Source organism: Somniosus microcephalus, chromosome 31 (genome assembly GCF_052327205.1).
Source record: "Somniosus microcephalus isolate GS21.2 chromosome 31, FLI_Smic_1.0, whole genome shotgun sequence".
In the NCBI taxonomy this organism is placed as follows: Eukaryota; Metazoa; Chordata; class Chondrichthyes; order Squaliformes; family Somniosidae; genus Somniosus; species Somniosus microcephalus.
Window position 1 is genome coordinate 15,249,867 of NC_141017.1, and position 22,256 is coordinate 15,272,122.

General features: G+C 49.2%; 1 protein-coding gene across 2 annotated transcripts in view; it reads right to left on the minus strand.

Moving 5' to 3' along the window:
• LOC147097600 (adhesion G protein-coupled receptor L1-like) overlaps positions 1–22,256 on the minus strand; it is a 410,191-nt gene that overhangs the window by 186,533 nt on the left and 201,402 nt on the right. For both annotated transcript variants that reach the window (XM_085971570.1, XM_085971569.1), the window contains exon 3: positions 12,355–13,155. In XM_085971570.1, coding sequence (XP_085827696.1) covers positions 12,355–13,155 — 801 coding nt within the window. The remainder of the gene's footprint in view (positions 1–12,354; positions 13,156–22,256) is intronic.

Consider the following 22,256-nt stretch of genomic DNA (forward strand, 5'->3'; position numbering starts at 1 on the left):
AACAAAAAGAGATAGATGCTGCATTAGCCGAGACACAAGTATTCGAGGCAATTTTGGAGGGAGCTGATCCCGAGACAGCTTACAAACCTTTAATTCCCGTTCCATGGCAGAGTCCACGACAGCGCACCATAGATTACGGGAGCGACCATGCCGACATACAGTTTACAGGAGAAAGGGATGGAGGCCCGCACATCTCTACAGACGCAAACACTTCGTATAACATGCCACAAGTTGCCAACCAAGGTCAAAGCAGACGGCGTGCTTCAAGCCGCAGAGTCTCCGCCAGCAGAACGGAAGACACGGTGCAAAGGAATAGGACGCCGAATAGAGAAAGTCAAAGGCAAATCCCCTCTCGGTTCCTTGAGACCCCCAACAGAGCCCCTAGCCAAGGCAACCCTGGCACAGGTCCCAGCACCTATGACCTCGCCAAATACCTTGCACGCACCCAGCTGGTGACTTCGGGGTTAATTAAGTTTGATGACAGGCCGGAGAATTATCGGGCTTGGAAGTCCTGCTTCCACGATGCCATATCGGGCTTAGACCTGTCGGCAGGAGAAGAGCTCGGCCTCCTTATCAAATGGCTCGGCCCAGAGTCCGCCGGACAGGCCTGCGGGATAAAAGCGGCCAATGTGGGACAGCTGCCAGAGGGGTTGAAGAAGGCTTGGGTGAGGCTGGAAGAAAGCTACGGCTCGCCCGAAGCCATTGAAAGGGCTCTCTTTGACAGGTTGGAGAACTTTCCGAGGTTGACGAGTAAGGAACCCCAGAAGCTCCGCGACCTTGGAGATCTGCTGTCGGAACTCGAAGCCGCAAAGCAGGACGGCTACCTACCCGGTCTATCGTACTTAGACACTTCCAGAGGGGTAAGTCCCATCATTGAGAAGCTTCCATTTAACCTGCAGGAGAAGTGGATAACGTTTGGATCAAAGTTCAAGCTAAAGCACAACGTGGCGTTCCCACCATTCTCTGCGTTCGTTAAATTCATCCGTAAAGAAGCCAAAGCCAGGAATGACCCCAGCTTCAACTTCTTCTACTCCCACCCAGCACTTGCCAGAAGAGACAAGTTCGACAGACATGGAAAGACACCAATATCTGTCCACAGAATGCAAGTGTCCTCAACTGAGCGCACAAAGATTCAGAAGAAACCTGAGGATATGAGCAAACAATGCCCTATCCACAACAAGCCCCATCCTTTAAAGAAGTGCAGAGGCTTCAGGGAGATGTCCCTGGAAGATCGGAAACAATATCTTAAAGAGAACTCTATATGTTTCAGGTGCTGCTCGTCCATGAGCCATCTCGCCAAGAACTGCAAAGTGGATGCAAAATGCACTGAATGTGAAAGTGATCGGCACGTTTCAGCACTACACCCAGGCCCAGCTCCTTGGGAGTCAGAGTCGCCTCCTCCCGCTTCAGAGCACGGCGGGGAGAGAGAGGGAGCTGCCGGTCCGGAGATTACATCCAGGTGCACCGAGGTGTGTGGAGAAGGAGTGAACGCAAGAGCATGCTCCAAGATATGCCTCGTTAATGTGTACCCCGTAGGACGTCGCACACTAGAGAACAAGCCATCTCAGGTGAGCACACTCAAGACTTCCATCTTGGAGAATGGTCGTCCAAGCTACCTTACCCCATGCAGTAGTCAGATCCGCGTGGTGTTTGACTCCAGTGCACCATATCAGGGCATCTCTCTCAACGACGCACTCCTCACAGGGCCCGATCTTAACAACAGCCTCTTGGGAGTGCTCATGAGATTCAGGAAAGAGCCCGTCGCCATCACTGCCGATATCCAGCACATGTTTCATTGCTTCGTGGTGAGAGAAGACCACAGAGACTTCCTCCGCTTCCTGTGGTATCGGGACAATGACCCTAATAGAGACATTGTGGACTACAGAATGCATGTCCATGTCTTTGGGGATAGCCCATCCCCTGCTGTCGCCGTATACGGACTAAGGAGGGCTGCCAAGGAAGAAGACGACGACTTTGGCAGTGATGTGAGAGGGTTCATCGAACGAGAGTTCTATGTCGACGACGCACTGAAGTCATTCCCGACCGAAGCAGAGACCATCAGTACCCTCGGACGAGCCCAGGAACTACTTGCACTATCCAACCTCAGGCTGCATAAGATAGCCTCTAACAGACCAGCAGTGATGGAGGCATTCCCCCCTGAAGATCGTGCTAAGGACGTCAAGGACCTAGACCTCTTCACTGATGACCTCCCCCTACAGCGTAGCCTAGGGGTGTCATGGAACATAGCAACAGACACATTCACGTTCCAAGTCCTAGATGCCAAGAAACCCTTCACACGTAGAGGAGTGCTCTCTACAGTCAACAGCCTATACGACCCTCTCGGCTTCTTAGCCCCTGTCACCATACAAGGCAGGCTGCTCCTCAGGGAACTCTCCACACGCGCTGAAGAGATGGAAGCAGAGTGGGATAGATGGAGAGACTCACTCCAAGACTTACAAGAGATCTGAATACCTCGCTGCTATTCGTCTTTCTCTCCCTTAAATGCCCAATTCAAAGAGCTTTGTGTCTTTGCAGACGCATCCGCTAAGGCCATTGCAAGTGTGGCTTATCTGAAGGTCACCACTCAAGAAGGACAAAGCAAAATCGGCTTCGTCTTTGATAGAGGCAAGTTGGCGCCCCAGCCAGACCTCACCATACCCAGGTTGGAACTGTGCGTAGCAGAATGCAACGTACCCCCTCACAGCAGTCTAATGAAGCTGTATCCTATCATCGACACCGACGGACCGTCTTCGAGGTGGTTCTTCTTTTGTTGCCAGAGGACTCCAGTGACAAGTAGAGTTCGGACTATGTGGAGTCGTTAATGACCCCAGACGGGGAGTGTTCTGGACCGATGGACATTATGTGACATTCTGAACATTTTTACATGCAATAGCACCCTCTGGTGGTGGTTATTGTGTTAATAGTTTGTAAGCTGGAAAGGTCATCTGTTCCTTTCTTCCTGTGTGAGGTCATTTGACCTTTGTTCCTTTCTTCCTGTGAGAGGTCATTTGACCTTCTTACCTTTCTTCCTGTTGACCCCAGGAAGCAGTTTTGCCAGGAAGAACCTGACTTGAGTAATAGAGAATTTGCTATGAGAAGTTCCATTTACAATCCAGTGTAATCTGACTTCATATGTTAGGCCAAGTGCAATATCTGTGAGTATCTTTAGCTCTTAGCATAATAGCAATGTTGTCAGAGTAATATTTTGATAATACTATGTTTATAAAAGGTTAATATTTAATAGTTACAGAAGTTAGTTCAAATGTTAGTTAGTTATACAATTAGTCTATTCTACTGTTGTAAATATGTTTATATCTTGTGTAATATCGAATGTGTAGTACTCAGTTTATGTACAAAACATACTTTGTCTTTGTTTACAGTTTCACAAATTTGTTCAAGTAAAAGCTTCAAAACAGCAACCGCTTCAGGAAGAATTATTTTGAATGAGTGTTTAACTTGCTGGATAGCTAGATAGGAGCACGTCTAGCGCGGCCAGTACAGTGAAAAGATATCAGTGAAAAGATAGCAATACGGCTAGCTGTGAAGAGCGGAGCAGGAGGAACCCAGAGTAAGCCTTAACCTCGTAGAGCACATCTACCTCACATCAACATGTCAGAAGATAATAGCGAAAATGCTGTGCAGTAAGTAGAAGACCTTAAACAGGCAGACGAAACTGTAGAACGTGACAATCGGTCTATAAGCACCGGTTACTACAGGTTGCAAGTTGGCTCACGGTCATCGGGTGGTTCTAGAGTAAGCATAGCCCTCGCCAAAGCACGGGCTAAACTAGTAGCAGCTCAAGCCAGAGCTGCGCATACGGACAGTGAAATAGAAATAAAAGTAAGTCAGGCCCGTCTCCAAGCTGAATCCCAAGCAGAACAGGCCCGGCTCCAAGCCACATTAGACGCTCTGCAGCAACAAAAAGAGATAGATGCTGCATTAGCCGAGACACAAGTATTCGAGGCAATTTTGGAGGGAGCTGATCCCGAGACAGCTTACAAACCTTTAATTCCCGTTCCATGGCAGAGTCCACGACAGCGCACCATAGATTACGGGAGCGACCATGCCGACATACAGTTTACAGGAGAAAGGGATGGAGGCCCGCACATCTCTACAGACGCAAACACTTCGTATAACATGCCACAAGTTGCCAACCAAGGTCAAAGCAGACGGCGTGCTTCAAGCCGCAGAGTCTCCGCCAGCAGAACGGAAGACACGGTGCAAAGGAATAGGACGCCGAATAGAGAAAGTCAAAGGCAAATCCCCTCTCGGTTCCTTGAGACCCCCAACAGAGCCCCTAGCCAAGGCAACCCTGGCACAGGTCCCAGCACCTATGACCTCGCCAAATACCTTGCACGCACCCAGCTGGTGACTTCGGGGTTAATTAAGTTTGATGACAGGCCGGAGAATTATCGGGCTTGGAAGTCCTGCTTCCACGATGCCATATCGGGCTTAGACCTGTCGGCAGGAGAAGAGCTCGGCCTCCTTATCAAATGGCTCGGCCCAGAGTCCGCCGGACAGGCCTGCGGGATAAAAGCGGCCAATGTGGGACAGCTGCCAGAGGGGTTGAAGAAGGCTTGGGTGAGGCTGGAAGAAAGCTACGGCTCGCCCGAAGCCATTGAAAGGGCTCTCTTTGACAGGTTGGAGAACTTTCCGAGGTTGACGAGTAAGGAACCCCAGAAGCTCCGCGACCTTGGAGATCTGCTGTCGGAACTCGAAGCCGCAAAGCAGGACGGCTACCTACCCGGTCTATCGTACTTAGACACTTCCAGAGGGGTAAGTCCCATCATTGAGAAGCTTCCATTTAACCTGCAGGAGAAGTGGATAACGTTTGGATCAAAGTTCAAGCTAAAGCACAACGTGGCGTTCCCACCATTCTCTGCGTTCGTTAAATTCATCCGTAAAGAAGCCAAAGCCAGGAATGACCCCAGCTTCAACTTCTTCTACTCCCACCCAGCACTTGCCAGAAGAGACAAGTTCGACAGACATGGAAAGACACCAATATCTGTCCACAGAATGCAAGTGTCCTCAACTGAGCGCACAAAGATTCAGAAGAAACCTGAGGATATGAGCAAACAATGCCCTATCCACAACAAGCCCCATCCTTTAAAGAAGTGCAGAGGCTTCAGGGAGATGTCCCTGGAAGATCGGAAACAATATCTTAAAGAGAACTCTATATGTTTCAGGTGCTGCTCGTCCATGAGCCATCTCGCCAAGAACTGCAAAGTGGATGCAAAATGCACTGAATGTGAAAGTGATCGGCACGTTTCAGCACTACACCCAGGCCCAGCTCCTTGGGAGTCAGAGTCGCCTCCTCCCGCTTCAGAGCACGGCGGGGAGAGAGAGGGAGCTGCCGGTCCGGAGATTACATCCAGGTGCACCGAGGTGTGTGGAGAAGGAGTGAACGCAAGAGCATGCTCCAAGATATGCCTCGTTAATGTGTACCCCGTAGGACGTCGCACACTAGAGAACAAGCCATCTCAGGTGAGCACACTCAAGACTTCCATCTTGGAGAATGGTCGTCCAAGCTACCTTACCCCATGCAGTAGTCAGATCCGCGTGGTGTTTGACTCCAGTGCACCATATCAGGGCATCTCTCTCAACGACGCACTCCTCACAGGGCCCGATCTTAACAACAGCCTCTTGGGAGTGCTCATGAGATTCAGGAAAGAGCCCGTCGCCATCACTGCCGATATCCAGCACATGTTTCATTGCTTCGTGGTGAGAGAAGACCACAGAGACTTCCTCCGCTTCCTGTGGTATCGGGACAATGACCCTAATAGAGACATTGTGGACTACAGAATGCATGTCCATGTCTTTGGGGATAGCCCATCCCCTGCTGTCGCCGTATACGGACTAAGGAGGGCTGCCAAGGAAGAAGACGACGACTTTGGCAGTGATGTGAGAGGGTTCATCGAACGAGAGTTCTATGTCGACGACGCACTGAAGTCATTCCCGACCGAAGCAGAGACCATCAGTACCCTCGGACGAGCCCAGGAACTACTTGCACTATCCAACCTCAGGCTGCATAAGATAGCCTCTAACAGACCAGCAGTGATGGAGGCATTCCCCCCTGAAGATCGTGCTAAGGACGTCAAGGACCTAGACCTCTTCACTGATGACCTCCCCCTACAGCGTAGCCTAGGGGTGTCATGGAACATAGCAACAGACACATTCACGTTCCAAGTCCTAGATGCCAAGAAACCCTTCACACGTAGAGGAGTGCTCTCTACAGTCAACAGCCTATACGACCCTCTCGGCTTCTTAGCCCCTGTCACCATACAAGGCAGGCTGCTCCTCAGGGAACTCTCCACACGCGCTGAAGAGATGGAAGCAGAGTGGGATAGATGGAGAGACTCACTCCAAGACTTACAAGAGATCTGAATACCTCGCTGCTATTCGTCTTTCTCTCCCTTAAATGCCCAATTCAAAGAGCTTTGTGTCTTTGCAGACGCATCCGCTAAGGCCATTGCAAGTGTGGCTTATCTGAAGGTCACCACTCAAGAAGGACAAAGCAAAATCGGCTTCGTCTTTGATAGAGGCAAGTTGGCGCCCCAGCCAGACCTCACCATACCCAGGTTGGAACTGTGCGTAGCAGAATGCAACGTACCCCCTCACAGCAGTCTAATGAAGCTGTATCCTATCATCGACACCGACGGACCGTCTTCGAGGTGGTTCTTCTTTTGTTGCCAGAGGACTCCAGTGACAAGTAGAGTTCGGACTATGTGGAGTCGTTAATGACCCCAGACGGGGAGTGTTCTGGACCGATGGACATTATGTGACATTCTGAACATTTTTACATGCAATAGCACCCTCTGGTGGTGGTTATTGTGTTAATAGTTTGTAAGCTGGAAAGGTCATCTGTTCCTTTCTTCCTGTGTGAGGTCATTTGACCTTTGTTCCTTTCTTCCTGTGAGAGGTCATTTGACCTTCTTACCTTTCTTCCTGTTGACCCCAGGAAGCAGTTTTGCCAGGAAGAACCTGACTTGAGTAATAGAGAATTTGCTATGAGAAGTTCCATTTACAATCCAGTGTAATCTGACTTCATATGTTAGGCCAAGTGCAATATCTGTGAGTATCTTTAGCTCTTAGCATAATAGCAATGTTGTCAGAGTAATATTTTGATAATACTATGTTTATAAAAGGTTAATATTTAATAGTTACAGAAGTTAGTTCAAATGTTAGTTAGTTATACAATTAGTCTATTCTACTGTTGTAAATATGTTTATATCTTGTGTAATATCGAATGTGTAGTACTCAGTTTATGTACAAAACATACTTTGTCTTTGTTTACAGTTTCACAAATTTGTTCAAGTAAAAGCTTCAAAACAGCAACCGCTTCAGGAAGAATTATTTTGAATGAGTGTTTAACTTGCTGGATAGCTAGATAGGAGCACGTCTAGCGCGGCCAGTACAGAGGGAGTGCCGCACTGTCGGAGGTGCCGTCTTTCATAAGAGACCTTAAACTGAGGCCCCGTCTGCCCTCTCAGGTGGACGTAAAAGATCCCATGGCACTATTTTGAAGAAGAGCAGGGGCAGTTCTCCCTGGTGCCCTGGCCAATATTTATCCTTCAACCAACATGACTAAAACACATTGGCCCAGTTATTCCGATCCCTATGGGTGTGTACGGGCTGTGTACCCACCCGTAGGGACATCGGAAATGCCGGCTTCCCGCATGCCTGAAACCGGCATTTCCGATCTGTCAAGAATGGTCTTGACAGATCCTCCGGCTGCCCTGGAGAAGGGCCTCTGCGGGGGGAGAGTTTCGCTTTTTGGAGACCCTCCGCCCGCAGAAAACACTTACAATTCTTACGCCTGGTAAAAGCACGCATAAGGCCAGCATTTACCAGGATAAGAGTTGAAAAAAGTATAATTTAAAAATACTTTAAAAAAAGGTAAGTTTATTTTTAGCCCTTTAAAAAAACTCTAATTATTTTTTCAAAAATTTAAATTTTTGTTTAAAATATTTAATTTATTGTAATTTCAAGTCATTTTAAAAATGTGATTCTTTTTAAAAATGTATTTGAAGTTTTACTATGTTTTGGGGGTGATCTCCATTCATATATTTGACAGGTCTTCCTGTCAAATGTATGAAGGGAGATTCCGTTCTGATTGGCTCCCCATGGCCCACGTGATCCCAGGGACGCTGCGAACTACCTGTGCCTCTAGGATACGTGGGCCCTGCACACTTGGCATTTGGAGAGGCCCAGGAGCGGAAGTGTGCGCGTCCCGGGAGCCCTCAGGTAAGGGCGCAGATTTTTACAGGCCGTTATTCGGTCGTTATCACAGCTTGTTGTGTGCAAATGGCTGCCGTATTTCCTACAACAGTGACATGCAAAATTACTTCATTGGCCGTAAAGCGCTTTGGGGTGTCCCAAGGTCGTGAAAGGGGCTACAGAAATGCAAGTCTTTCTTTTTATTTCAGCAACTCGCTAAGGTTACTTAGACAGCACCTCCAAAGCCCGGAACCTCTACCACCTAGAGCAGCAATATCCTGCGAACACCATCACTTCCAAGTGCCCGTCCAAACTACACAGCATCCTGACTTCATCATCCCTGTGTTAGTGTCCTGGAATTCCCTGTGTAACACCACGGTGGGAGAACCATCACTGCACGAACTACAGCGGCTCAAGGAGAAAGCTCACCACCACCTTCACAGGGCGACTTGGGATGGACAATAAATGCCGGCATTGCTTATCCCGGGAACGAAGAAAAAAGACTTGCATTTATATAGCGCCTTTCACGACCACCGGACGTCTCAAAGCGCTTTACAGCCAGTCGTTCTCGAAATCGTGCCATGTGATCTTTTATGTCCACCTGAGAGAGCAGACGGGGCCTCGGTTTAACGTCTCATAAGAACAAGGAGCATGAGTAGGCCACACAGCCTCCCTCTGTGCTATAACCATTCTATATCGCGCCTTTAACAACCTCAGGGCTTCCCAACCAATGAAGTACAGTCACTGCTGTAATGTGGGAAACGCAGCAGCCAATTTGCGCACAGCAAGCTCCCACAAACAGCAATGTGATAATGACCAGATAATCTGTTTTTGTTATGTTGGTTGAGGGATAAATATTGGCCACGACACCGGGACGAACTCCCCCACCCCCCCCGCTCTTCTTCAAAATAGTGCCACGGGATCTTATACGTCCACCTGAGAGAGCAGACGGGGCCTCAGTTTAATGTCTCATCCGAAAGACGGCACCTCTGACAGTACAGCACTGGGAGCGTCAGCCTAGCTTTATGTGCTAAAGTCTCTGGAGTGGGACTTGAACCCACAACCTTCTGACTCAGAGGTGAGCACTGAGCCACAGCTGACACTGAAAAGGTCGGTTTAGGAGTTTTCTAATTTTCTGGTAATGGGCAGGTGGGACTCGATGGTGTGACAGCCTGAATGGTGTTTCATCGCTCCGCTGAATCCGGTGTATAAAGCCTTTGGCTTCCCCACAACCCAGCTTGTCCTTCGGAAATATGTCCGGGTTTCTTAAGTTAGCTGTGTGAGCTGACCTTTCCAAGCATCAGATACATCACGGCCAGCCAAATCAATATCACTCAAGCCTGGTTGCTTGGAGAATGGGATAACATCACTAAGGTGTTCCACAGGCACCGACCGTCTCCTGAAATATCTCAAAGCCAGACTCTGCCCTCTGATTCCGGGCATACACACCTTGCTCTCTCTGCTCAAGATCAACATCTTCCAGAGCTTTGGATTGGCTCACATTAGCCATTGATGACCCGGGCCCATCTAGTTCACCTTCTACCATCCCAGTAGTCGCATGATACAATGATAATGGAGTTGTTGACTAATCACAGCAATCAATCTCATTAATCAGACGGCAGACCTCGGTTTAACATCTCATCAGAAAGACGGCATCTCCGACAGTGCAGCACTCCCTCAGCACTGCACTGGGAGTGTCAGCTTGGATTATGGGCTCAAGTCTCTGGAGTGAACCCACCTTTTGACTCGGAGGCGAGAGTGCCACTGAGCCTCAGCTGACACCACTTAGAGGTGGGGCTGCTTTTGAATGTGAGTCTTCGCTCTTTATTCCAGGTAACATGGAGCGGGTGCATGGCTAGGGGCCGGGTGTGACTCCTACTCTGCGATGGGGCAACAGTGGGCCAGGAAAGGGCCAGGTGAATGATTTCAGTAGCTGTCACGTGGGCTTCCGGGGCGGCGGTTGTCCTCTGGTCTGTCTCCAAATAACCCGGTCACAAAAGCGGAGAGACCATAGTTACTTTGTGCGTGTGAAAAGTCCCCGCTGTTTCACTGAACAGGTATAATAACAATGTACAGTTTCAGTCTAAAGGTGCAACGCCAGTATCACTTGATCAGTATGACAGTTCATGGTTTCAATGTGTGCATTAATACCCCACTGTTTCATTTCAGCTACACCACCACCCCAAATACGGTAGCATAGTGGTTACATTACTGGTAGTACTAAAGGCCTGGTCTAATAATCTAGCAGACGTGAGTTCAAATCCCACCATAGCAGTTTGTGATTGTGAATTCAGTGAATTAAATAAAAATCTGGAAACAACAACATCTCGTATTTATATAGCGCCTTTAACATAGTAAAACGTCCCAAGGTGCTGCACAGGAGTATTGTAAAACAAAATATTTGACACCGAGCCACATAAGGATAAATTAGGGCAGGTGACCAAAAGCTTGGTCAATGAGGTAGGTTATAAGGAGCGCCTTAAAGGAGGAAAGAGAGGTAGTGGGGCAGGGAGGTTTAGGAAGGGAATTCCAGAGCTTGGGGCCGAGGCAGCAGAAGGCACGGCCACCAATGGTGGAGCGATTATAATCAGGGATGCTCAAGAGGCCAGAATTAGAGGAGCGTAGATATCTCGGCGGGGGGCGTTGTGGGGCAGAAGGAGATTACAGATTAAAAAGCTAGTATCAGTAATGGTGAGCATGAGATTGTCGTAAAAACTGGTTCACGAATGTCCCTTTAGGGAAGGAAGCCTGCCGTCCTTACCCGGTCTGGCCTATATATGTGACTCCAGACCCACAGCAATGTGGTTGACTCTTAACTGTGAAATGGCCGAGCGAGACACTGAGTTGTATCAAACTGCTGCAATAAAGTGTAATAAGAATAAAACCGGCTGGATGACCTGGCATCGACATGACAAAGGCACAGCCAGCCCAGTCGACCTTGCAAAATCCTCCTCGCTAGCATCTGGGAACTTGTGCCAAATTAAACATTATAAATTAAAACCAACATAAAGAAAGCAATTTTGATAGCAAAACAATTATTGCCAATTACCGTGCCATCAGCAAAGTGATGGAAGGTTTTGTCGACAGTGCTATCAAGCGGTACTTACTCACCAATAACCTGCTCACTGATGCTCAGCTTGGGTTCCGCCAAGACCACTCGGCTCCCGACCTCGTTACAGCCTTGGTCCAAACATGGACAAAAGAGCTGAATTCCAGAGGTGAGGTGGGTGACTGCCCCTTGACGTCAAGGCAGCATTTGACGGAGTGTGGCATCAAGGAGCCCTAGTAAAACTGAATCGGGGGAAAACTCTCCCCTGGCTGGAGTCATACCTAGCACAAAGGAAGATGGTTGTGGTGGTTGGAGGTCAATCATCTCAGGCCCAGGACATCGCTGCATGAGTTCCTCAGGGCAGTGTCCTAGGCTCAACCCAACCTCCCAAACCCACAACCTCTACCACCTAGAACGACAAGGGTAGCAGGCGTATGGGAACACCATCACCTCTAAATTCCCCTCCAAGTCATACACCGTCCTGACTTGGACAGAAATAGCTGTTCCTTCATTGTCGCTGGGTCAAAATCCTGGGTCTCTCTACCTAACAGCACCGTGGGAGTACCTTCACCACAGGGACTGCAGCGGTTCAAGGCGGCGGCTCACCACCACCTTCTCAAGGGGCAATTAGAGATGGGCAATAAATGCTGGCCTTGCCAGTGACGCCCACATCACGAGAAAGAATAAATTAAAAAAAACTCCACCATTTCACTGTAGATACAATCACTTCCCAGTGTCTCACTGTGTAGATACAACACCCTGGCTTCCATTGTAAATAATGACTCACTTCAGGGACGTCCTGTAAACGGTGAAGAACTCCCTAGAGTTCTCTGCAAATGCCCTTTGATGAAGGGGACCCCTGTTTGAAAATCTACACGGTGCAATCAATACCAAGAGAAAAGAAAGCGAAGCAAAATAAGATTTTGGGGGAAAGGTTATCATGCGAGGCCCCATCACACCAGATCGAATGTAACCAATGACCTTTTCCCAAACTCCCCAACCCAATGACGTAAAGTAGAATTACTCCCCCAAGAGGTCACAGAGTCCCGTGGGCAGCTGGGAGTTTGAAGATGAGGAGCGGGTCTTACCTGTGGTTGGGTCGGGGGGTCCGAACTCCAGCGAGTACCTCAGCACAAAGTGATTGTTCCAGACATACAGCTGGTTGTCCCGGGGGTTGTAGTCCACCGAGGAGACGTACTGGTAGGGGTTGGGGAAGGCGATGGACACCGGCTCCTCCCGGTTGAGGTTGGTGTTGAAGGCGAAGTCGATGGTGTTGCCGATGACCTCGCTGTCGTCCTCCTTGGACACGGAGCGCACGGCGTAGAGGACGCCGCAGACCATGAAGGCGTTGGAGGCCGAGCGCTTGTCGTACACCGTCTCCCAGGTGCCCTCGAAGCGCAGGGTGTAAGGGTTGAGCTGGCTCACCACCAGCTTGCCGTTGTTATGCTCGGTGGCGTAAATGGCCCACAGCCCGTTCTCATCGACGGCCAGGTCGATGTCGGTCTTGCCCCCCCAGCGGTAGGGTGAGGTGTCGTGGTAGTTGGCGCCGCCGATGATGGCCTCGCCGCTTTTGATGCGGGTCCGCAGGTCAAACTTGACCACGTTACGCGTCCGCTCCTTGTTGTAGAAGACGGCGCCATCGTACACCACGAAGCCAGTGCCGTCCACGCGGTGGGGTAGGCGGTACGAGGTGGTGGGCCGGCCGGCCGTGTAGTCCTCCCACGAGCCGTACTCCGTCAGCGTGTCAGTGCGGTACGGGATCCACGGCATGTAGTAAATGCGATCGCCAGCTTGAAGTGGATCCTTGCACCAAGCGCCCGCCTCGTGCTCCGACTCGAAGACATTGGTCGGTTCGAAGACTTTCCGCAATGTCCCAGGGCAGACGAATACTACGGAGCAAGTGGGATAGAGACACAAACCGATCACTTTTAATATTAATATCTATACATATATACAATGTATAACATAATTTACAACAGTTAGACATGATTTGATATTTGATTCATTGACAGACCCAGTCTGCTATGAGCTAACGTGTGTGATCCAATCATGAGCTGGTATTCTGACCATCGTTCATTCAGGAGAGTTGAATGAATTCATCCATCGCTTCATTAACCAGGTTTCACCAATGATGCTTCTCTGCGTCACCAGCAGTCTGACTGTTGTCAGCTCAGGGTCTGAGCTCGGCCATTCAGGACCAACCTGTTGTCTAAAGTGAATGAATAACAGACTGACACAGTGCCCCAGGGCAAGCACCACCTCCCCATCCCCACCCGAAAAACCCAGGGGGTAATAAAGACACTGAGGGGAGGGGAGGGGGGGTTCAATGTTAACTTTGGGCGATATCGAAGTGGCCGCCCATTATACGCCCCGCCCGATTTGTTAACCGATTAACTTTGTTATGTTAACCATTAAAGTCGATGGAAGGTGAAAGTCGGGCGGGGCATGCACCGGGCGTCCACTTCGATATCGCCCGTCTTTCACCAGCGACCAACGGTAAATTAACCCCACTATGTGGACTAGCGCCAGGCCATGTAAGCCCGAAGGACACAGGTTTGAGCCCCACTTTGGGGTGAGTTAGCTGGTAATCTATTGGGCCAACAATTTGGTACCACAATCGGCCTCCATGCCCCTGGGTTAGCGGGAGGGACATGAGCCATGGGTTCCTGCTCTTGGTTGGTATCTGGAGATTCCTGCTAGAGAACGTGCATGTGTGGACGATGGGTGAGTACAGCATCGCATTAGACTGCAAGGGGCTCTACTGTTCACTAACCTGCCAGCTCTCACTGTCTAACCGTAAACTTTTAGAATGACCATTTAAAGTCAGTGCCGATGGAACTGTACCCCAGCAGGGGTGCAAAGGCAACAAAAGAAACTAAAGCTAAAGAAAACCTAGAATTCTTCATCCCGGCGGTGAATTAATGGAAACTGGTCACCACTGTGAATATAATCCCAGGTTTACAGTGTGACACAGTAACAGGAGAGCAACTGGTCACCACTGTGAATATAATCCCAGGTTTACAGTGTGACACAGTAACAGGAGAGCAACTGGTCACCACTGTGAATATAATCCCAGGTTTACGGTGTGACACAGTAACAGGAGAGCAGAGAGACAGCGATAGGGCAACAGAGAGACAGCGACAGGGCAACAGAGAGACAGCGACAGGGCAACAGAGAGACAGCGACAGAGAGACAGCAACAGGGCAACAGAGAGACAGCGACAGGGCAACAGAGAGACAGCGACAGGGCAACAGAGAGACAGCGACAGGGCAACAGAGAGACAGCGACAGGGCAACAGAGAGACAGCGACAGGGCAACAGAGACAGCGACAGGGCAACAGAAAGACAGCGACAGGGCAACAGAGAGACAGCGACAGGGCAACAGAGAGACAGCGACAGGGCAACAGAGAGACAGCGACAGGGCAACAGAGAGACAGCGACAGGGCAACAGAGAGACAGCGACAGGGCAACAGAGAGACAGCGACAGGGCAACAGAGAGACAGCGACAGGGCAACAGAGAGACAGCGACAGGGCAACAGAGAGACAGCGACAGGGCAACAGAGAGACAGCGACAGGGCAACAGAGAGACAGCGACAGGGCAACAGAGAGACAGCGACAGGGCAACAGAGAGACAGCGACAGGGCAACAGAGAGACAGCGACGGAGTAACAGCGCCACACTGATGGGTGACACAATAACAGGGAGACAGAGAGATAGAATAACAGGAAGACATTAATTAATTTGCAGAATGGGTGTGCAATTGGCAAATGAACTTCAAAATAGGTGTGAGGTGGTATATTTTGGTAGGAAAAATAAGGAAGCTGCACACTTCTTGGAAAATAAGGGGTTGATTTTCATTGACCCGTGGAGTCGGGATTGGAGGCGTGCGGAGGTTTAAAGTCCCGAATTCGGGGGTCCCTACACCATCCCGCCCCCAAGTAAGTTTCAAAGGAGGCGGGTACCAGCTCCGCACTGGGACCCGCCTACCCGAGGCGGGAAAGGATTAGTGCCAATTAACTGCCTGTTAACAGGTAGTTAACAGGCAGTTTTTAGCCTAATCCCTATTTTTGATGTTGAAGTGTGGGATTCCCGACGGCTCCAAACCACGCCAGGTTAGAGGAGGCGGGCCGTCGGGTTGAAGGACTTGGAGGGGTCGAGATGTCGGTGTTCAGGTGAGTGATGGGTGCATGAGTGCAAAGGTAAGTGTGTTTGGTGTGTCTAAAGTGTGTAAAGAAGTTTAAATTACCTGTACTTACCTTTTCAGCCTTCCTTCCTCTAGGTTTCGGGAGTCCATCATCTAACCAGCACAGAAAGCAGAATGGCTGCGAACTATCAAAAGTGACAGCCTGCAGCTTTCTGTGCTGGTGAGATTTCTAACTGAGTCTGTGTAGAAGGACTCAGGTTAGAAGTAAGATTGTCAGTGTTTGACAGCTTCAAACAGCTGTGAAACACTGATATTTCCTCTGTCAAAAAGTCTTGACAGATGAAATTTCAGTCTGTGACGTCACCTGTTGCCGGGTGGCCCTTAATTGGCCTGCTGAGCCCGCGGGCTCAACAAGGTCAATCAAGTTAAAATCGCGTGGATTGGCTGCATCTCGAGGGAGGCGGGACTACAACCCCGAAAGTTGTAGTCCCGCCTCCAATCCGACTTCTGAATGAAAATCACCCCCACAGTGTCTAAATGGGGCAGAGGAACAGAGGGATCTGGGACTACAGATACACAGATCACTACAAGTAGCGACGCAGGTTAATACAGCCATTAAAAAAAAGCGAAGCACTGGGGTTCATTTCTAGAGGGATAGAATTGAAAAGCAGGGAAGTTATGTTAAAATTGTATGGAACCTTGGTTAGACCACACTTGTGGTCTCCATATGATATAAAAAGGCACTGGAGAAGGTGCAAAGAAGATTTACTAGACTGATACCAGATCTGAGAGGTTATACCTATCAGGACAGATTGAGCAGGCTGGGACTCTTTACTCTAGAAAAGGGAAGACTGTGGGGTGACCTGATAGAGGTCTTCAAGATTATGAAAGGGTTTGACAGGGTAGACATTGGCCCAGTAATTCGGGTCCCAACGCGTGAGTAAGCACCGTGTACTCACGCGTGGGCCCGATGGAAGTGCCGGTTTTCACAGCGCATTCGCGGAAAACCGGCATTTCCTTTCCTCTGAACCAAGGGGTTCAGAGGTGGAATGCGTGAGCGCAGGAGTCTGCGCGTGCGCGCTGAAATTCCTTTTTTTTTTTATAAACAGGGTTGCCCGTGCGATAAGGCCTCCAGTTTTTACGCGAGAAAAAAGCAGACATAAGTACTTAGTTAGAATTTTTTTTCCACAGGTTTATTATTTTTAAAGACTTTACAGTAAGGTAAGTGTATTTTTAGACCCGATTTCTTAAAAAAATATTTTTTCAAAAATTTGAATAATTGTTTAAATTAGTTTTTTTACAGTTATTAATAATTCATTTAATTAGTGGGATTTTTAAAAACTTTTATTTGAAGTTTAAGTAGTGTTTTGGGCGCCCGGAGTTTTCATGAGTTTGACAGTTCTTACCATCAAACTCACGAATGAACTTTTGCAACCTCCGATTGGTTGCCCAGTGCTCACGTGATCCCAGCCGACGCATCGCACTAAGTACGCTGCTGGATCACGCAAGCACAGCGCGCCGGGAGCTGGACCGGGCCACAGACAGGAAATCCACGCAGGGCCAGGCTTCAACTGTCGGCGCGCTATGTAAGTGTAGGTCGGGGGCTTACACCCGCGGGAAGCCCCCGACACCAATTTCTGGGCCACAGAGAAGATGTTTCCACTTGCAGGCGAGACCAGAGCTAAGGGCCATAAATATAAGATAGATACTAATAAATCCAATCGGGAATTCAGGAGAAACTTCTTTACCCAGAGAGTGGTGAGAATGTGGAACTCGCTACCACAGGGAGTGGTTGAGGCGAACAGTATAGATACATTTACGGGGAAGCTGGATAAGTACGTGAGGGAGAAAGAAATAGAAGGATATGGTGATGGGGTGAGATTAAGAGGGGTGGGAGGAGGCTCGTGTGGAGCATAAACACCAGCATGGACCAGTTGGGGCTGAATGTCCTGTTTCTGTGCTATAAATACTATGTAATATAGGGAGACACAGAGACAGAATAACAGGGAGACCTGGTGATAGCATGAGAGTGTTACACAGTGATAGGGTAGCTGCTATATATGAGATGGAAAGGATTGATGGGTAGGTTGAGAAGGCAGTAAATGTGCGGTGTATGAATCAAAAAGGAGGGGCTTCACCTTTTATATTCTACCAGCTAATTTCCAACAATGACCTTTGTATGACTTTTGAGTGCCAGACAGACCAAATCAGTCATGGTTGAGTAGTAGAGGATGAGGGCTTCCCCTGCCGGTCAGTGTGAGGGGTGAAAGGTCAGTGTGAGGGGTGAATGGTCAGTGTGAGGGTGATGGTCAGTGTGAGAGGTGAAAGGTCAGTGTGAGGGTGATGGTCAGTGTGAGGGGTGAAAGGTCAGTGTGAGGGTGATGGTCAGTGTGAGGGGTGAAAGGTCAGTGTGAGGGTGATGGTCAGTGTGAGGGGTGAAAGGTCAGTGTGAGGGTAATGGTCAGTGTGAGGGTGAAAAGTCAGTGTGAGGGGTGAAAGGTCAGTGTGAGGGGTGAAAGGTCAGTGTGAGGGGTGAAAGGTCAGTGCGAGGGGTGAAAGGTCAGTGCGAGGGGTGAAAGGTCAGTGTGAGGGTGAGTCAGTATGAGGGGTGAAAGGTCAGTGTGAGGGGTGAAAGGTCAGTGTGAGGGGTGAAAGATCAGTATAAGAGGTGTCACTAACCTAGGGGACTAGAGACAGTCTTAATAAGATTAAGCCTCAAACTGCATCCTAAACGTTATGAATGCGTGTGGGTCTCTGCATCGTACTACAACAACTACATCTTAGTCACACAAGTAGCCCGTACATTGGTCTGTAGTAAAGAAGAAAGACTTGTGTTTAGACAGCATCGGAACATGCTTCTCCAACATACCAAAATGTTCCACATAATGAACTATTTTTTTTAAGAGCGCAGACGATTGCTATGTCGACAATTGCAGCAAGATCCCACAAACGCCAATGAGATGATTGACCAGATGATGCACCTCTATTAGCACTGGCTGAGAGAAGAATGTTGCCACGGACACCGGGGAGAACTCTCCTGCTCTTCTTTGAAATACTGCCATGGGATCTTTCATGTCCACCTGAGAGGGCAGGCAGGGCCTCAGTTTAACGTCTCATCCGAAAGACGGCACCTCCGACAGTGCGGCACTCCCACAGTACTGCACTGGGAGTGTCAGTGGATTTTGTGCTCAAGTCTCTGGAGTGGGACTCTGACCCCACGATCTTTGACTCGGAGGTGAGAGTGGTACCCACTGAGCCACGGCTGACACCCAAGTTAGAAATGACCGTTTGTGATATTAGAGTATGAATGCTCGCCATGGTTGTGACATTTCTCTGTCCATTATTTTAACAGATGGATTAAACCAGAGCTTGTGCCCCAACAAGGTGTTACCGGTGCTAATGAAGCTCCTTGCACGAGCCTCACACCATAGCAGCAGTTGCCATGGCAGAAAACCAATTAGTTAAGGAATGGAAGCTTTCTTAGGAACAGGAAGAGACCCTTAGGTTCATCCAAGGCTACCCATTACTGATCGATCAATCCCATTGATCTTTCCTCTCGCTATACTCCTCAACCCCTTCTCCTGAAAACACATCAATTGTCTCTTTCTGTTTGATTCCACTTCATTCTCAGATAATTTATGCCTCATCTCTATTACCCTTCAGGTAAAAAAAAAGTTTCACTTGATTTCCCTCTGACTCCTAATTTTTGCCCTTTGCCCCCCCCCCCCGGGATTTGAACCTTGACCCATAAGCGACAATTTGCCTGGGCCAAGTTTGCCAAATCCCTTGAAATCAGCTCACCTCAAAGTCTCTTTTTCTCACCCCATCTCCCCAAAGAGAGCAAGTCTAACCTTTCATCATAACTTCAATTCCTGATAGCTGGAATCATCTTTGTTGCCCCTTCTTTGGGATTTTTTTTTTTATTCGTTCATGGGATGTGGGCATCGCTGGCAAGGCCAGCATTTATTGCCCATCCCTAATTGCCCTTGAGAAGGTGGTGGTGAGCCACCTTCTTGAACCGCTGCAGTCCGTGTGGTGAAGGTACTCCCACAGTGCTGTTAGGGAGGGAGTTCCAGGATTTTGACCCAGTGACGATGAAGGATCGGCTAATATACTTCCAAGTCAGGATGGTGTGTGACTTGGAGGGGAACTTGGAGGTGGTGGTGTTCCCATGCACCTGCTGCCCTTGTCCTTCTAGGTGGAAGAGGTCGCGGGTTTGGGAGGTGCTGCCGAAGAAGCCTTGGTGAGTTGCTGCAGTGCATCTTGTAGATGGTACACACTGCAGCCACGGTGCGCCGGTGGTGGAGGGAGTGAATGTTTAAGGTGGTAGATGGGATGCCAATCAAACGGGCTGCTTTGTCCTGGATGGTGTCGAGCTTCTTGAGTGTTGTTGGAGCTGCACTCATCCAGGCAAGTGGAGAGTATTCCATCACACTCCTGACCTGTGCCTTGTAGATGGTGGAAATATCTTTCCTATGATTAGGGGACTAGAACACTACACAGCATCCAAATCGGGCCTGATCAACATGTCACAATACAACCTCTTTAGATTTGTACTCTATCTTTTTTTTCAGAATTAATTTTCGGGATTCGTCCTCACTAGTAAGTCCAGCATTAATTTCCCATCTCTAGTTGCTCTCATTTTAAGAACATAAGAAATAAGAGCAGGAGTAGGCCACATGGCCCCTCGAGCCCGCTCCGCCACACGGCCCCTCGAGCCCGCTCCGCCACACGGCCCCTCGAGCCCGCTCCGCCACACGGCCCCTCGAGCCCGCTCCACCACACGGCCCCTCGAGCCCGCTCCGCCACACGGCCCCTCGAGCCCGCTCCGCCACACAGCCCCTCGAGCCCGCTCCACCACACGGCCCCTCGAGCCCGCTCCGCCACACGGCCCCTCGAGCCCGCTCCGCCATTCAATAAGATCATGGCTGATCATCGACCTCAACTCCACTTTCCCGCCCGATCTCCATATCCCCTGATTCCCCTAGAGTCCAAAAATCTATCGATCTCAGCTTTGAATATACTCAAAGACTCAGCATTCACAGCCCTCTGGGGCAGAGAATTCCAAAGATTCACAACCCTCTGAGTGAAGAAATTCCTCCTCATCTCGGTCTTAAATGGCCGACCCCTTATCCTGAGACTGTGCCCCCTAGTTCTGGACACTCCAGCCAGGGGGAAACAACCTCTCAGCATCTACCCTGTCAATCCCCCTTCAGAATCTGGTATGTTTCAATGAGATCACCTCTCATTCTCCTAAACTCCAGAGAGCATAGGCCCATTCTACACAATCTCTCATCATAGGACAACCCTCTGATGTTGATTCAAACAAATGCTTGCTCGGCCACTTCAGGGGGTAGTTAAGAGTCAACAACATTGGTGTGGGGACTGTGGAGTTACATATAGGCCAGACCGGGTAAGGACGCCAGGTATCCTTTCCTAAAGGACACGAGTGAACCAGTTGGGTTTTTACCACAATCCGACGGTTTCATTAGGGGCTTTTTATTTCCAAATGTTTTTTTCAAAAATCTAAACTAATTTGAAATTCTCAAACGGTGGGATGTGAACTCCTGGTCTTTTGGATTGCGAGTCCAGTAACCATTACACCACCCCTTGTGGCTGCAAATGTACCCGAGACCTTATTTGGCTTTTTACTGTGGCAATTAGGGATGGGCAATAAACGCCAGCCTTGCCCACCTCCCGCGAATGAATTAAAGAAAAGCTGAGCACTGTGCTAACAGTTTCACAGGACGATCCCCAGAGCGCTTCCTGATCAGCGCCACTGTTCCATTTAAAACGCACTCCCTCTTTTGGTTCCTTGTTCCCGTACTAATTATTTGACATTTAGCCACATTGAACTGCATTTGCCACTGCTTGGCTCAACTAACTATAAAAATCGAAATCATTTTGAATCTTTCATTTTCCCTGGCTCTGATTTTGCCATAATTTGAAAACTTGGGAGACTTTGATCATGAAAACCTCGCCCAAATCATGAATATACTCCTTCACTACTGTGTCCAACCTAGATTTTGCCCCGGAGGAGGCACAAACCCAAAAACCTTCTGACTCAGAGGCAAGAGTGCTGCCAACTGAGGCACAGCAGACACCTAGAGCAAGTCCTAGGGTACCCTGAACATACCCGATGTCCAGGCTGAAATAGTCCTGTTTATGCTAACACTATTTCCTGCTGTTAAGCCAACTTTCTATCCACGCCGCACCTCACCCCTTATTCCGCAGTTCCTCGCCTTAGCCATTGATCACTGAGGTGGAACCTTTTGTCTTTTGAAATGCAGGCGGTGTGCACATACATGCAGCAGCCAACTTGCAACCCAGCCAGGTTCCATGAACAGGGCATGAGTGGTCGCGGGGATAGTCTTTCCCAGTGAGTGAGCATTGATGGCGAAGTGGCCATTAAAGCCGTACATGGGATTGGTGGAGGTTGGCCGGCTACCTGAGCCCCCTTCCTCCCTAATGCCGGCACTATCCTCTTCTGTGGTGGAAAGGAAGAAAGAAAAGACTTGCATTTATATAGCGCCTTTCACAACCTCAGGATGGCCTAAAGATCTTTACAGTCAATGAATTAGAAACATCGAAGATAGGAGCAGGAGTAGGCCATTCGGCCCCTCGAGCCTGCTCTGCCATTCAATGAGATTATGGCTGATCATCCAAATTCAGTACCCTGTCCCTGCTTTTTCCCCATATCCCTTTAGCCTTAAGAAATATATCCAACTCCTTCTTGAATATATTTAATGAATTGGCCTCCACTGACTTCTGTGGTAGAGAATTCCACAGCTTCACCACTCTCTGGGTGAAGAAATTCCTCCTCATCTCTGTCCTAAATGGCTTACCCC